We start from the raw sequence: 16,894 nt of genomic DNA, 5'->3' as shown, positions 1-16,894 counted from the left end.
TTTTTTATGCTGACTTACAAAAAAAAACATTCATGGAATATTCTAAGATATTCTTAGCAGTGGTCACAAGTCAAAGTTGATATTTACCTCAAAAGTAGTTATGTTCTTTTTACATCTTAAATTAAATTGATAAATAAAAAAATTGTCATATGAACATTAGTTATGGTTTTTCGGGCATATGGTTTGGCATTTGCCAATGGTATTGTGACAAAGCATATTTGTAGGTTAAAAATCTCCATAGTAAATTGAAATAAATCTCCATGGTTAAGAAACTTATTATATATTTTTATCAATATTTAAATTATATATTATATTATTTATTTAATCAATACTAAACTAATTAATTTATATTATATTTGATGTAAATGATTTTGGGGGTCTCTTCATTTTCATTTTTTTTGTTGATCTTGATCCTAGGACTTGTGGATTATGAGCCCACAAACTCAACTCATCATCGCTTGCACTGCAAACTGAAGAACCCTGTGGTATATCATTTATTAGCACCTTGGCTGGCCAGATATTCATTCTAATGACCGCCTCTTTTCAATGCCCAAAGGCTACAATTTATAGAGGAAATTACAATATTGTGGATCATTTTTTTTTTGATCTCGTAAGAGTAGGACCTTCTATTAAGCTAGCCAATTATACATAAATTACATGAAACCGCACCCACTCTGTGAGAGTTCAACAGTCAGCAGGGTAGGTAGAAACTGTGCCACTCACCCAAAACCATGAGAAGCCTAAACAGGAAAAACCGGGGAGAAACCACCAAATAAAAAGGGAAAAATACCATTTAGTAGTGCTGACGTGCACCAAATGAGCCTTGAACTCCTTGGAAGATGAGTCCACCGAATCGGGGGCCACAAAAAGGCCACAAATGACCCGTCGTGGGTCCACAAGAAGTCCTGCCACAAACCACACATAAAACTTTCAAATGGACTCGACAAAACATATAAGCATAGCACTCTAAATTTTTCGGGTCCAAAACTCCCAACCAACTAACCCAAACAAATCGCCACCGTTGATCACTCGACTTAGATCCAACAACCTTCGTGAATATCGGGAGGATGAGAAGCGCGGGAGTTAACAACTTGATGAGGGTGGTTTTCTCTCACCTCTTGCCGCAACGTGTCACACAAAGAGTGGAATCGGGTGCCAGCCTCAAAAAACCAGAAATAATTCGGACCCCGCACGATATACCACTTGTGGTTTCGAAATGGTTATTTCGCGGAAAAGCAAACACGCTCTTTCGCCACGTGATTTCCGCCAGTCCAGTCCAGCGGACTATTCTTGAGCCAATCCAATCCACCCACATTCTCTGTCAAACACCAACTAAGCCATATGAAAATGGACGACCAAACCTGTGGTACTATCTAAGTCAGTCCTTTCAGCATTTAATCAAAAATTCTTCGAGCTTTGGAAAACAGCCAAACCAAAAAGGTCAGACGGTTTAGGGTTCTCCATCCTCCCGCCTGTCTCTTGAATCCCTTCGATCCATCCTGTTAGTCCATAGTTCCATATCTTGGGTCACCTGACAGAGACAATCCTCCCACAATTTGCCTGTAGGTAACGAATCCCAAGCATACCTAGAATCCCTGTCCCTATTGGTGACTCCTTCATTCGCCAACCGATCCGCTAACATGTTAGCTTTCCTTTTCACATGAACAAATCTGACAGTTTTAAGGGTTTGCAGGTGGGAGTAGATACGGTGAAAAACTTGCAACAACTTCCAATGCTTTGACACTTTATTTGGAGAGGTTCCATTGCATATTTTCTTGGCCGCTCTAATGATCAATTCTGAATCTTCTTCAATTATAACATTGTGTGAATTTGAATCCACCAGGATTTCCAAGCATTGCTTTAATTCCATGAGCTCAACCATGTTATTAGTGGCCTTCCCCAAGTGGCCATGGAAGATTTTCTTTATTTGCCCCTGATCATCTCTTATGGCACCCCTAAAGCCCGCTAATCCTGGGTTGCCCTTAGATGCTCCATCAATATTAACCTTTAAGAAACCATAAGGAGGGGACTTCCAAATGTTAACACCTGTATCTATTAGGCTTACTTCCTTAATTATTACCAGAGGACTAATGGACTGGAGACCCAAGTGAAGTATAATACTCTCCTCTTGGGGCAGAGGAGGATCCTTAGGAAGAGTCCTCAACAAGCTTCTTACTGTGTCTTTGACCTACCTTAGAATTTGATCAATTATGTGTTGGGACTTGCTTGTTTTGTTTTTGAAGATCCAACTATTGGGCTCTTTCTAAACATTCCCAATGACAAAGCTTGGAACCAGAATCCAGTCTTTATTAATAATCTCATTCCCTAAGAAATTATTCCTCCAGTTCTTCAAAGTGTTGGATATGCTGAGACTATCCCTATCAGTTTGTCTAAAGATTGAGGCCACCCAGTCCCACCTCTTGGAAGTTAAAGGACAGAGATTGGGAAGGTGCTCAAGCGTTTCCTCATGTGAGCCATAGGGGTAAAATTTGGAAGGACCAATGAAGCCTTTCTTTAGGAGAATCTCCCAAGTTAAGATCTTCCTTTGATGCACTAGCCAGATGAATAACTTTATTTTCATCCAGTGGGGGCTTTGCCATAGTTTCTTCATTACTTGATCAGGATTCACAAAGTTAAATCTTGTAACTTCCTGTTTAGCCTCTTTGAGGTTAAAGTTACCTTTGGTGTTCTTTCCCCATCTTAATTGGTCAAGTGAGAAGGAAACCAGAATCCTTCTATGCTCTAGATCCTGGGTGAGAGCGGCTGCCTTGGCCTTCAGAGGACTCTCATCATTGTATCTTGGAACCTTCCAATTCCTCCATTTTCCATTATTCCTTCCCTGGTCCCAGAAATCCTTAACCAAAACCAGAAGTTTGCTATCTATGTCACTTTTGAGATCTTCTAATTCATCCCTATAAGGGTTGGGTTCCTGTTGCCAGTTGTCCTCCCAAAATTGAGCAAGGTCCCCTACTCGGATTTCCCAGAAACAGTGTTGCTGAACAATACTTTTATTTTCCCAGGAAAGGTTCCAAATATGTGAGCCCCTGATTTTCCCTGACATTTTAATGTGATAATTCTCCTACCAATACTTGGCATACTTTTTTTTTCAAAGCTTAGCCTAGGGGGCATTCGACTCCTTGATCCATCTCCACCAAAGCTTAGCTCCCGGAACTCTGCTGAGGGTCTCAGGATCATGAAGTCCCAAGCCACCATGGATTTTTGGCTTGTAGAGTTTGTCCCAAGCTAATAAATCCCACTTCTTTTTCTCTTCCCCTCTGCCCCACAGAAATTCCCTTTGTATACTTCTTATCTGCTGCTTAATGCCTTGAGGAGCAGGAAGAGCTGAAAACATGAAAGTGGGAATGGCCTGCAAGACCGCTTATGTGAGCACAAGGTGCCATACCAAATTTACTGACCTGCATGTCCATTTTCTGACCTTGTCCTGAAGTTTATTTAATGTTGGCTCCCACACTTTCTTGCTTAGAGGTTTGTTAGTAAGAGGAATGCCAAGATATTTGGAAGGTAGCTATTCCCTTTGAAATCCAAGAATTCTGGTAATGTTCCTCTAAATAAAAATATTAGTGTTATAGAAAAATACTTTGGACTTGTTAAGGCTTACCTCTGTGCATGCTGCCATAGCAAAGTCATTTAAGATGTTTTTGATTGCTCTGGCTTCCTTGACTATGGGTACGCCGTGCAACATTGTTCCATCCACAAATTGTTGATGAGTGTTTGCCTCTCCATCCGAGGTGAGTTTGATGCCCTGGATCCGTCCTTCTGCATTTGCCCTTTTGATCACTCTACCCAACCCTTCCATCATGAGGACAAAGAGGAACGGTGAGAGCGGATCTCCCTATCTGAGTCCTCTGGAGGGTGTGAAGGTTCTTGATGGAGCTCCATTAAGCAGTATGGAAAAACTGGTCATGGTGACTAGTGCCATAACCCACCTTATCCAATTTTGGTCAAAGCCATATGCTTCTAGAATTGCTTTAATGTAAGACTAGCTTAGCTTGTCATAGTCTTTTGCTAGGTCCAACTGGATGGTCATACCTGCTTGTTTGTTGCTTTTTAGAGAGTGTACCACCTCATGAGCTTGGATGATATTGTTAAGCATTTGTCTTCCTTCCACATAGCCTGTCTGCTCCTCCGAGATGAGAGAAGGTAAAAGGGGCTTGAGTCTATTGGCTATTACTTTGGAAATAATTTTATACACCACATTACATAAGGCTATGGGTCGAAAACCATCCAGAGTCATGGAATTTTCCTGTTTTGGGATCAGAGCTATGAAGGAAGCATTAAGAGCCTTCATAACCTTTTTGGACTTTCTTGAGTCTTCCACAACCTCGAGGATATCCTGTTTGACTGTTTCCCAGCAGGCTTTGAAGAAGTCTACATTGAATCCATTTGGGCCTGGTGCTTTTCCATTCTGCATTTCATTAATTACTTCACTGATCTCCTCTTCCGACACTGGCCTGTTAAGATTGTGGTTGTCCTATCTGATAACCAACTGAGGGATATACTGAGTAAAATGGTCAATGAACCTGGATCTATCCTCCAATGGCTCCTTTGCAATATTGAAGAAGTGTTGTACAAGGACCGATTCCATATCATTGTGAGAGACAAGCTAATTCCTTGAGAATCTTTGATCTTTTTGATTCTGTTGTGACCCCTGTGAGCCATAGTGGATATGTGAAATAACTTTGTATTTCTTTCTCCCTCTCTAATCCATTTTATCCTTGATTTCTGCCTCCAGAAAATTTCCTCTTGTGAGCATCAATCTTCCCATCCTTCCTACAAAGAGTTAGTTAGTTTTTGCCGCTTTACGGTGAAGCCATCTGCGATGTTGATCTGATTGATCTCCTAGAGCTTCTACTCAGTTTCTCTTTTGGCTTTGAAGATATCTCCAAAATCCTTTTTGTTCCAAGATTTAAGTCTGGATTTGATATGTTTAAGTTTTTTTTGGAGCATAAACATTTTAGTGCCTTGAATATTCAACTTCTCTCTCCACCATTTATCAATATTACTAGTGAATTCAAGGTGTGAGAGCCAGACATTTTCAAACCTGAAAGCTCTGTTTTTCGGTGTCCCCATAAAGGTGGCTTCTAGCTGTACCAGCCAATGATATGATCCTCCAAAGGGTAGAATGGAAGCTGTCATGGCAGGGCCTGTGAGAAGGATGTCCTCTGAGATAATAAATCGATCAAGTTTGGATGCGACTTGAGAAGCCCCTCCCCTCTTGTTGTTCCATGTGAAGGTTCCATTTATTGTTTTAGTTTCCACTAGTCCCATGTTCTAATGAAGTTCTGGAAGGCCATGGAGTCTCTGCCTAGCTGTCTATTACCTCCTTTTTTCTTTGAAAGAGATCTTATCATATTGAAATCTCCTGCAACGATCCAAGGCATATTGGGATGTCTTGGTCTTAGATCCTCCAGTGAGGTGAGAAGCTTGAGTTTGTCTGCTTTCTTTTGAGGTCCATAAACATTTGTGATCATATATATCTCCTTATCACCTACAGGTTGACATACCAAGGAAAGATAGTTCCTGGATGCTTCAGCATCCAAGATTCCAAATTTTTGTGGATCCCACAATGTGAGAATCCCCCCCACCGAGTTATTTGCCTTAACCTCTAGATACTCATACTTGATTAACCACTTATTGTGAATTTATCTTATCTTATCCATCGAGCACTTTGTCTCCTGAATAAAAACCATATCTGGTTTTTCTTCTTTCATTATGTTACTGAGATTTCTTTGTTTCCTTCTATTTCCTATGCCTCTAATATTCCAGGTTGTGAGCTTCATTAAGAAAGGTTTGTAAAGGAATAAATGGTGAGAACTTTCCTCTTACCTGATTTAATCAATAGTTTCCCACATTTGTTCAGCAGCTCATTCTGTCTTTTTCTTCCTCTTTTCCTTCCTGAGCTCTTTGGAGATTGTGCCTGTGAATTCTCCATCATTTTGACCCCACTTGGTTCCTGGCTTTCATGATTTCTTTTGACTCCAGCTCCCTTCGATTGTGACCTCCATAGAAAGAGCTGTTGTACTCTATCATAATCCTCTTTCAGCAGGGAGTCCACTCCTATGTTCTTTCCTTGTTCTAGAAATTTCTCTAGATCTAGATTTTCCCTATCTAGAATCTCTTGTAGTTCATGGTCCTCCGTTCCCACTTCACTTGGAGTCATCTCATGGTCCCTACTGATCTCCATACAACTTGGTAGATCATCCTTTTGTTGGTTGTTTACTGTGATATCCTCCATTTCAGCTTCCTCATCCTACTCCTTGGTTATATTTTCCATGTCTTAGATTGTATCCTTGTTCCCCTCTTCTTCCTCTAGGATCTTGAAACTGTTGTGTCTTGTATGTCTGTCCTCATTTATCTTCTTTTGTGGACGTTTACCCCCTTTCCCTTTGCCCCCAACCTTGGTAAAACCCTCGTGATCTCTATCCATAGTAGTTTTCCCACTACCTTCCATATTGATTGTTGGGAAGTCTCTGAATAGATGCCTATGTTCATGGGATTTGTGCACCAAAATGGGATGTGCTCATAGTCCACAATCTACACCCATTCTTCGTCATACACTTCTAAAATTACTGCTTCCAGAAGGGCTCCAGATAAGTCCATTTCCACACATATTCGGGTGAAGGAGGTATATTTTACTTTCAGAGTTGCCTCCGAGATCTTTAGAAAATGCCCCAGCTTGTTACTTATTGTTTTCAAAGATTCTGGTAGCCAATAATCCAGAGGAAGGCAGTAAAGTCTGATCCAAACCGGTATTGATGTGAATGTTTCATGTTCCGGGACAAAGTTCATCATCCATGGCCACATGTAGAGTCCTGTCGTAGCATAGAAATATGGCCCCCCTTCGAACACTCTATCTTTGTCCTCTAGGCTTGTGAACACCACTATGAAGAAGCCCTTAGAACCCAGATGTAGATGTATTCCCCCCTTTGGCTTCCAATGGCTCCTTATCCAGACGTGTAACGCCCTCTCCGTCGGCCATAACCCCATGAACTTGCATATGATCGCATGTTCCGTCATATGATCCCTATGCGCTTGTATCGTCGGATCGCTCAATATGACCCGGGGAATAATGCTCGACTTGGGTTTGAAGACCCCATTTGTCCTTATGGAAGTCGGTTTTTCACTGCTACCTCCATTCTCCTTTTCTTTACTTGTTTCCTATTGATCCCCTTCCCGATCCTGAAGTCCATTTCTTCCAAATGTTCCCTTGCTTCTTACCTCTGATACCTTCTCCAGAGGTTTTTTGAAATGCTTCTTTCCGACTTCCTTAATTCCTTTTGTAACTGTCTGACTGTAGGAGGGAGCAGAACTCCCCCCTGCGTGTCCTGCCATGTTACCCTGAGTCAAAACCCTAGCACCAACTCCAGCCCTAGCTCTAGTTGCAGTCTTTCCTCTAGTAGCGAGCAATCACATCCAACTTGAAAACCCTTCACTTGATTCACCTCCAGGTGAGTGATTTCAATATTGTGGATCATTCAAGATCCATGATATTCTCCATAAAGATCTCAAGATGATCCTCTCCACAAAGCTCTCAACATGATATTTTTCATAAAGCTCTCAACATAATCCCTAAGATCCCTCACAAATCTATTTTTCAAGCTTTTTAACAAATCCCTTGCCTTTTGATGCGTTTTTCTTATTTTCGCCTCTAGAAGTCCTCCTTGTTGATTTTCACGGGATGGGTCAATGTTATTGCATCAGACTCCCAAGGTACAAAAGTTGATGACCTCCTTGTCAGATGCTTTCTGGTCTTCACGTACCAACGTCAACTTGTGAGTTGCAACATGTCTCTACAATGACAAGTCTCCACCTTGTTACACAATACCTCACCAAACTTTCTCCTGAGTTTTGGCTTTTGGCATCTTCCTAGTTCTCTTCTCTGGAATGCTTCAAGAACTCCTTGCTCTAGGCCACTATAGATCTTATCACTTTCCTCTACTATCACATGCACAACGAAAACAAATCTCTTACTGGATCTTTAATCAACATGTACCTTCTTTTGCTGCTTCTCCTCCTCCACACTACATGCAAGAATCTTCTACACTATGATACCACTTGATGTAAATGATTTTGGTGGTTTCTTCATTTTGAATCTTTTTGCAGATATTGATCCTAGAACTTGTGGATTATGAGCCCACAAACTCAACTCATCATCACTTTCACTGCAAACTGAAGAACCTTATGGTATAACATCTATTGGTGCCTTGATTGGCCAAATATTCATTCTAATGGCAGCCTCTTTTCAATGCCCAAAGACTACAATTTATAGAGGAAATTACAATATTTTGGATCATTTTAAGGTCGATGATATTCTCCATAAAGCTCTCAACATGATCCTCTGTACAAATCTCTAAACATGAACTTTCTCATAAAGCTCTCAACATAATCCATATGATCCCTCACAAATATGATTTTTCAAGATTTTTAACAAATCCCTTGCCTTTTGATGCGTTTTTCTCATTGTCTCCCTCTAGAAGTCATTCTTGCTGATTTTTCTAAGGATGGGTCAATGCTCCTGCATCAATATCTCATAATAATATTATTATGAAAAGCATTCTTCTTATCGCAAATATGAACTATTATGTAAACCCATATTTAAACACAACCATGTAAATATCAATATCAGGGTAAAGCATGATGTACTGTGTTTGTCTATTAATATGAAGCTATATTTACCATGTTTGACAACATGGCAAAAAAATATTAAATTTTGGAGATGGGTTGGCTTTAATTTATGTTTCGGGATAGGTTCACAAACTTTGGTATGAATAATATTTGAAAATATTATTTATTGTTATAATTCAAGCATAGATCCATATTAACTCTGGATCTACCAAGTGTATAGAGGGATCAAATCTCTCAAGATTCAAACTTCTTTTATTAATATAAACATGAAAGCAAAATAACAATATAAAAATTTGAATTCTATTATTTTTGTTACTTTTTAACTTTTATTATTATTTGACATGACATTTGAATGTTTACACTCATTTACAGACACTACAACATCTCTCCATAGAATCTGTATTAATTTTAACTTTTTATTATTTTTTAGTTGAGCCCACATGTAAAAGTTTACAAATATTTACATCACTACACCATTCTCACCACACTAGCCTATAGAAGCTTATCCACACAATCATCAAATATATTATAAAAATAGTCAGCCTAGATATGTCTTTGTCTTAACTTCGAATCTACTAGGGGCCAGAAAGATCAAATATATTTTCACCCAAAAAGAGGTTTGCATTTTAAAGAAATTTGATCACTCTAGATGCTTAGTAGATCTAGAGTTAAGATGAATATATAGTAGTTTAATTTATCCCTTTAAAAATGCTATATTCCACATGAATACCATGAAGCTGGTAAATCACATGTAATAATTCATATATATATATATATATATATATATATATATATATATATATATATATATATATATAACAGAGTTAAAATTCTTTGAGGATAGGCCATTACATTACATTACAATACAACAACTCTACCATATTGACCATACTGAGCTGGAGAGTGCCTTTGGACACAATAATTAATATATTTAAAAGGAGTTTTGATTCCTTTGGGCACAAGATTAAGCTATACATGTCTAAGTATAAACTAATTCAGACTGTAAAATTGAGGATGGTTCATTAAATAAGGTAAATCATGAGTTAAGTTGGATCTAAGCTGGTTTAATTTCGTCTTTAAATAGACTATAATCCACATGAATATCGTTGATGAATACAATGAACCAATACCATGAATTCTCATAAACATAGAGCTCCAAAACCACTCTTGACAATCAAATTTACCTCATTATTTTTGTTTAACTTTAATTTAATTTACTATTATTTTAATTTTATTTTTATTTTTATCTTTTACCAAATAAAAATGTTTATATAACCATACATGTTCTCTACTCTTATAAATTAGATAATACTTCAAACAAAATAATACATATAAACATAAATTATTAATAAAAAATAATTATAATTAATTGAAAAAAAAGAAAAAGGAAAAAGAAAAAAAAGGTAATAACAACATCTTGCGATTGAACAAATCTTTAATGCATTTAATACATAAACAAACCGCAACACAACCTCAAGCTAAATCTTAGAAAATGATCAATACATTTAACCCAACACAACCTCAACATTAATCTTAAGAAACTCCAATTGGAAAGTTTTGCAGCGAGAAGGGCAAGCAATAAATGATTACGTGTTTACGCTACATGTTTGTGGCCAGAGACAGTAAAAAGAGGTGCGTGGGAATTGGGCGATGTATTGACGAGGGATGCAGGTCCTACAAGCCTTGACCTGGGGTCTTAACGGCGTGTTACGGTACTTGCACCAGGTCGCAAGATACACGAATCTTGAAACCATGGTTGGAGAGGGCACTTGGTAATAAGCGGCAACTATTAAGAGTTATTGGTTGTCGATGGTTACTATCTCTCTCCGGAGATCTTTACGTGGATTACAGATTGATGGTGAGGAAATCAAATCAAAACCAAGGAAAAGTCATTTTAGCTAGGGAAAAAAGGAATTTAAACAAGGAATTACCTTTAGATATTGGCCTTGATTTGAATGAGTAAACGTAAGTGCCAATTGAAAATCCACTTTTCTTAAAAGATAGAGTAGAAAAATGAATATGGGAATTTTGAAATTTGGATTTCGAAAATATGAATGTGATGGTTCTGGAAAATAACACACAAAGTATAGATGGCAGGAGTTTCAAATTAATAATTAAAATAATGATTATGAATTTTAAAAGATAATATTAAAATAATGTTTATTTTTATAAGAAATTCAATTTATTATTATAATTTTTAATTTATATAGAGATAGAGTATGTATGTTTTATAGATTTATTAGTCAAATTGTTAGGCCAGAGTGAATCTCTTGTCTCTCAAACAATAAATTTCATACACCAATTTGGTGTCCCACTTGACCATAACTTTAAAATTAAATAATAATAATAATAAAAATCATTTTATTTCACATTTATAAATAAAAATTACTTACTTAATAAATAATAATTTACTTACTAAACAATCCCATATAAATGACTTAACTCTGTATTGTAATCACAATAATTATCTTCTTATTATCCATCGAATGTATCTCAACTTTCCTTACTTTGTTCGTGTGAACATTTATCTTAAATGAAACTTCGTTCACAGCAACCTCAAAGTACCCTAACATGCCAATTTTTCCATAATTTATTAAAAAGAAATTGGTGTATATTGTGAAGTTAATGTGCAATAAAATAAAACTCCATAGAAATCATTGTAATCACAATAATTATCCTCAACTTTTAAGTTATTATCCATGGAATGCATCTCAACTTACTTTGTTAGTGTGAACATTTATCTTACATGAAACTTCGTTCACAGCAACCTCAAAGTACCCTAACATGCCAATTTTTCCATAATTTATTAAAAAGAAATTGGTGTATATTGTGAAGTTAATGTGCAATAAAATAAAACTCCATAGAAATCATTGTAATCACAATAATTATCCTCATCTTTTAAGTTATTATCCATGGAATGCATCTCAACTTACTTTGTTAGTGTGAACATTTATCTTACATGAAACTTCGTTCACAGCAACCTCAAAGTACCCTAACATGCCAATTTTTCCATAATTTATTAAAAAGAAATTGGTGTATATTGTGAAGTTAAGGTGCAATAAAATAAAACTCTATAGAATTCTAAAATTATCGTTGCAGTTGAAATATATAGCTTTAGAGAAGCATAAATCTGCTTTATCCACATCTATAATTGAAGTAAAAAGAAATTGGTGTATATTGTGAAGTTAAGGTGCAATAAAATAAAACTCCATAGAATTCTAAAATTATCGTTGCAGTTGAAATATATAGCTTTAGAGCAGCATAAATCTGCTTTATCCACAACTATAATTGAAATAAGAATTTAGTGCAGTAACGTTTACAGCTTTTTGGAGTACTAATATATACCAGTGTTTTGAGTGTTATAATTGACTGCGACGCTAATTAATGGGAGTTAAATGCAGTGCAATCTTGGCGAATTTCTCCGTCACTTCGATCAGTTCTGACTCCCAAGCTCCCCAGCTTTATCATGGCGGCTGCGAAGTTGGTGAAAAAGAGATCCTGAGAGCTCGCCAACCTCATTACTATGTCCCTCGTTTCGTTATCTCCGCTAAACAGATCTTGGTCTGAGAACAAAAGCCCTCTGCCTGCTACCAGATTCTTAAAATAAGTGTTATCAAATACGAATGGCGTGCTTATATCAATTGCTTGAAATTTGGAGGGATCGCCTGTTAAGGGGCAGCTGGCCTCTAGTGTTCTGACGAAGCCCGGCTCCATGTTCGGATCAGTTCTCATCAGCGGAGAAAAATCGTAGAGCCGATTGGTAAATTCTCGACACTGGGAGAAACCCACAGTATGTGCACCTGCTTAGATATACAAAAGCTTTTCAATAATATCAATCAAGTTGAACGTTATTATTACGGGGATATTTTTCTTCAAGATAGCAATTAGGTTAATAAAATTTTTGAAATATGTAACTTTTCTTATATATTAAATTCTAAAATATTGCCAAAACCTATAATAAAAATAAATTCAACCCTGAGAACAATTTTCCCTAATAATATTAATCAAAAATCTATTAATAAATAAGCTTATAGTGTTCCCTGCTGTTTACCTGATAAAACCACCATTTCCGCCAGAGAGAAGCCCGAGGCAGCAAAGGTGTTGATAAGTTGGCGAGCGTTGATGTTAGCTGAGGGAATCCTACCCAAACTAGAGGCAGCCTCAGACGTAAGCCCGTCCAATCTTCCTTTTGGGACTTGCCAATTTGGACCTCCAAGCAATGCCACTGAATCCCTGGCTGCTAATGCTATGATATCCGCACACGACACCACGCCCGGGCAGGCCCTTTCAACTGCTCTCTTAATCTCAACGATTGTGTCGAATGCTGTTTGGGCAATGTTATTCTCTGCCAAATCTCTTTCTGCCCTGTTGAATGGGGTAGAAGAGATCATGATTGATGCATCGCAGCCCTATCAATTACCTATAATTAGTATGGCTCCAAAATAAATATCGAATATCGTTACTGCAAGACTTTTCCTTTTGTTTTAGAACAGAACTTTACAGTGAAGATCATATGAATACGATGCTTTCTTTCCAATATATGAACCAACAAAACTCTTATTTTAAATTTATTGGGTTTCATGATAAATTTCTATTTTTCCAATTCCCTCCGACAAAGAAAAAAAAAATATACCTATGGATTAACTTTTATATATATATTTTTTATTGTGAAAGTATGTTCCTTGTTCTAAAGTTTGTGGGTAAAAATTTAATTATGTTCAAGGTTAGTGTGATTAGATTAGGTGTAATTTTTGGATAATTTTGACCGTTTAGATGCTCCTGAGTTGTAATTTTTCAAAACAAAGATTAAATATCCAGTCATCTCAAAACTCACAACACTTAACAGAGAAAAAAAGAAGAAGATTATTATGTCATTTTGCAAAAATAGATTTCAATTCGATAAAAAAAATAACATTCATTCTTCCAAACCACTCATCCAACATAAATCTAATTTAACCATTTATTATTATTTAGATTTATCAAAGTACATATATTATTATGTTTTTTATTACCAATATTATCTATATCAAACTTCTTATAATCAATATGAATTTATATATTGAAAAATAGAATTTAATAGGGAGGGTAGCATTTGAGTCAGTCTAATGGTTAAGAGTTTCCTCTTAAAAAATTGCAAGTTAAAAACTAAAAAAAATAGAATAGAGTATGTATATAGACTTAACCATCAAATTAGATGGAATTAGATACCTTCTCTATTATTAAAAGAAAGACAGAATTATTAGCATATTCAGCGGTAGACTGTAGTAACACAAATTCATGGTTGAACTGATTGAATCAGCTGCCATTTTGGTAGCAATAGTTTGGAACCCTGAAAATCTATATCGTTCACTAAATTTGTCTGACAGGCTGGGAGTGGGTTGCCAATAATGTCAGATTTGATTGAATTTGGCCAACGACCGTGAATTTTCTTCATATCGATTTCTTGCACGTCCTGATATATACATAATAACGCAGATGATCATACCCTATTTTGACTCGCTTGTTCGCACTGTAAACTTTTCCTAACTGAAGGAGATTGATCATATATTCTACGGCATATTATTATTTGGCCAACGACTCTATCTGAAATATAAAGGAACCCTATGTGAAAAATCGCATGAAAGCAGTTGTATGGACTGATATTTTTCCACAATTTGGAATTAGGCAAACCAACTGCTCCAATAACTTTTCTAACCTGCCAAGTTTATCTTCACACCGATATAGGAAATATATTATCGTAAAGACCGTGTTTCTAATCAGTATATGTCATGGTTATTATCTTGCTAGACCTATAATTCGATTAAAAATATAGAATAAAACATGGACCTTGTTAAATAAAACTCCAAACCTTTTTAACTGTAATTTAAATCCTAATAACAGTCAGAATAATCAAGAATTCAGAAAAAACAATTCATATTGTGCTAATGTTTGAAGAAATGGGCACCTGAATAAAGCAGTCATGAAAAAAGAGGCGCAGAGTGGAAGGGGCAACCACATTTGATCGGGCTGACAGCGTTCTCATCGTTTCAAACACTATCTGATCTACATTTGGACACGAAAACCTGTAAAAATCCGGCGACAGTTGGCCGAGGACTGCGGAGAGATCCCCCGAGAGTCCATGGATTATCACAACAAGAAGACTGAGAATAAACTTGGCTGACATTAATGCGTTGATCAGGTTTCCAACTGCACTGAATAGACTCTGGAATCCTGGCTGCCTGCAAATATGATGAATACACAGTGGATAACTGCAGCAAGAGATCCTGCATACCATTTATAGAAGCGTGTTTGTCCAGATGAAGAAGAGGAGAAAGGGATCAGCCATGCGTCCATGTGTAATCTCAAGCTGGCAAAAGTGGAGCGGGTTAACCAATGCACCTGTCAGTATTTTGTCGTGATTAGCTCAGTTGCAGACATGTTTGTTGGGCGTTAGAATCCCATTTATGACTCCAACACCTCCGATGGAGGCTTCTGCTTCAATTCCTCTAACAAAGTCCATGCTTCATTTATGCTTTCGAGGAAATTATGACTATTTATAATGCTATAAAGGCAAAATAATCCATGCATAATTAGAATGCCTACAAACAAAATAAATAGTTTAAGAAGGGATAGTTTTCTTTATTTTATTTTATTTTATTTTATTTTATTATATATATATATATATATAATCTCATATTTTAGGAATTAATTTCATAAATAAAAAAAAACTCAGATATAATGTGACACCACAAAACAATGCTATTTCAGAATACTAGTTCCAAGTAGCTAATACAACAGTGAATAATTGAGCTTCCATAATTGCAATTATTTTAACTTTGCGGCACCCGACGTTGGAATCTTTTTATTTCAAGTCAACTTCATTTTTATTAAATTTATATTAAAAAGTTAAATTTTTTATTAAAAATTAAAAATTTTAATTTAAAAATGTCATTGCATTAATATATCACTGGTATTTCTGATCGGTTCCAAGCTATTAGGTTGTCTATACTAGTGTAATTTTTCAAATTTTCATAGTTAACATTAAATTTTTGGTTGAACTTTTTGCATGACATCAATGCCCCCCGACATCCTCGGTTTCGGATTTCGAGGGTCAATGTCAAGCTCCCATGCACAGTAGATCAGATTCAACAATGTATTTACAGGGAAGGGTGATCCTTCTTATCGCTGGGAGTTAACTTGCGCTGCTTTGAGCTCTGGTTGTATTAATTTCATTTTAAGAGTGTTGGTGGAGAATTTATTATTATGGTTGATGGATCATCGAGAAGCGGATTTAGTTGTTTTTGTTGTTCATATTGGTTGTTTTATTTTTTTATTGGTGTTGCAATGCTCCTTGTTACCTGAGTTTTTTTTCCTTCGGTGGGTGGGAGAAGTAAGCTTTTTGTCCGAAATGTTGAAGTTGTTCGGTTTTGTGGCACGCCGGAGTTTGCCAAATTCCTGGACGACGATTTGACAAGTAAATGTATGAATATTATTTTCTGGTTTAATTGTTGTTGTGCATAATTTGGAGTTCTAATGGTTCATTGATTCGCAGAATTTGCAGGCTGAGACTTTAGAATTTAGAGCTTAAGAGTTGTTCGAGTAAGAGCATAAGAGTTGTTCAAGTACGCTGATTGCTGGATTCTAGTAGTAGAAACCTGGTAATTTTTTGAGTTCTCCTTCTCAACAAACTATGGTTTAATGGGTCAAAAATGTTAAATACATTGTCGGCTCAAGTTTCAATGATTTGAATGCATTGTTATAGGAATAAACCAATATTAACTGACCAAATCTAGGTTGGAGGTTGTCCCATCTTTGCATTTATGGAAGTCCTGTCGACAAGGTGCCCACCTCCATTCCATGATTTTTTGTAGTGGTTACAATAAAGATTTCTCGGAATTTACTCTGAAACTTGCAAGGTTGGGAGTATAGGGATCTTTGCATTTTCAAAAGGCTCGCGATTAAGGTAGGGACTCCGACTTCACTTCGTGTTGTTTTAGATAGTCAAGGGTCGGAGTTTTATTGACATAAGTAAGTCTGACCTCAGTGGGGCACCACGCATTGCGATGTCAAAAGTTGACTCATGTTTGTGTTTTAGCATACTCGTATATGGAAGTTTTCATATGCCTTTTATATTAAGTCGATTGTCTTAGGGCACATAGCTTTAATTAATTTGTTTTTCAAAACACTAAATTTATTGGAATGAAAGTTATGCTTTAAGGGATGGGAGATTACAGTCTCAAATAGTTTCCAACTAGAAAAACAAAAATAT

General features: G+C 36.6%; 1 protein-coding gene across 1 annotated transcript; it reads right to left on the bottom strand.

Moving 5' to 3' along the window:
* Positions 1-11,819: 11,819 nt before the first annotated feature.
* LOC149261068 (peroxidase 55-like) lies at positions 11,820-15,056 on the bottom strand. Its single transcript, XM_089421614.1, has 3 exons — positions 14,591-15,056; positions 12,698-13,055; positions 11,820-12,446 (listed from the first exon to the last, which is right to left on the bottom strand). Exons 1-3 carry the CDS (start codon positions 14,918-14,920, stop codon positions 12,028-12,030), a joined length of 1,107 nt encoding a protein of 368 aa, XP_089277740.1. The 5' UTR covers positions 14,921-15,056; the 3' UTR covers positions 11,820-12,027.
* Positions 15,057-16,894: the final 1,838 nt, after the last annotated feature.

This window comes from Pinus tabuliformis, chromosome 6, assembly GCF_031772625.1.
Source record: "Pinus tabuliformis cultivar Carrire ecotype Pingquan chromosome 6, CPIR1, whole genome shotgun sequence".
In the NCBI taxonomy this organism is placed as follows: Eukaryota; Viridiplantae; Streptophyta; class Pinopsida; order Pinales; family Pinaceae; genus Pinus; species Pinus tabuliformis.
The sequence above is the reverse complement of the archived record's forward strand: the minus strand, read 5'-3'. Positions and strand labels throughout refer to the sequence as shown.

Coding starts and splice junctions, on each gene's coding strand:
- LOC149261068 (XM_089421614.1), bottom strand. CDS start 14,920: ATGGTATGCAGGATCTCTTGCTGCAGTTATCCACTGTGTATTCATCAT. Junction 13,056..14,590: donor TTCATGACTGCTTTATTCAG/GTGCCCATTTCT, acceptor GGTAATTGATAG/GGCTGCGATGCATCAATCAT. Junction 12,447..12,697: donor GGAAATGGTGGTTTTATCAG/GTAAACAGCAGG, acceptor ATATCTAAGCAG/GTGCACATACTGTGGGTTTC.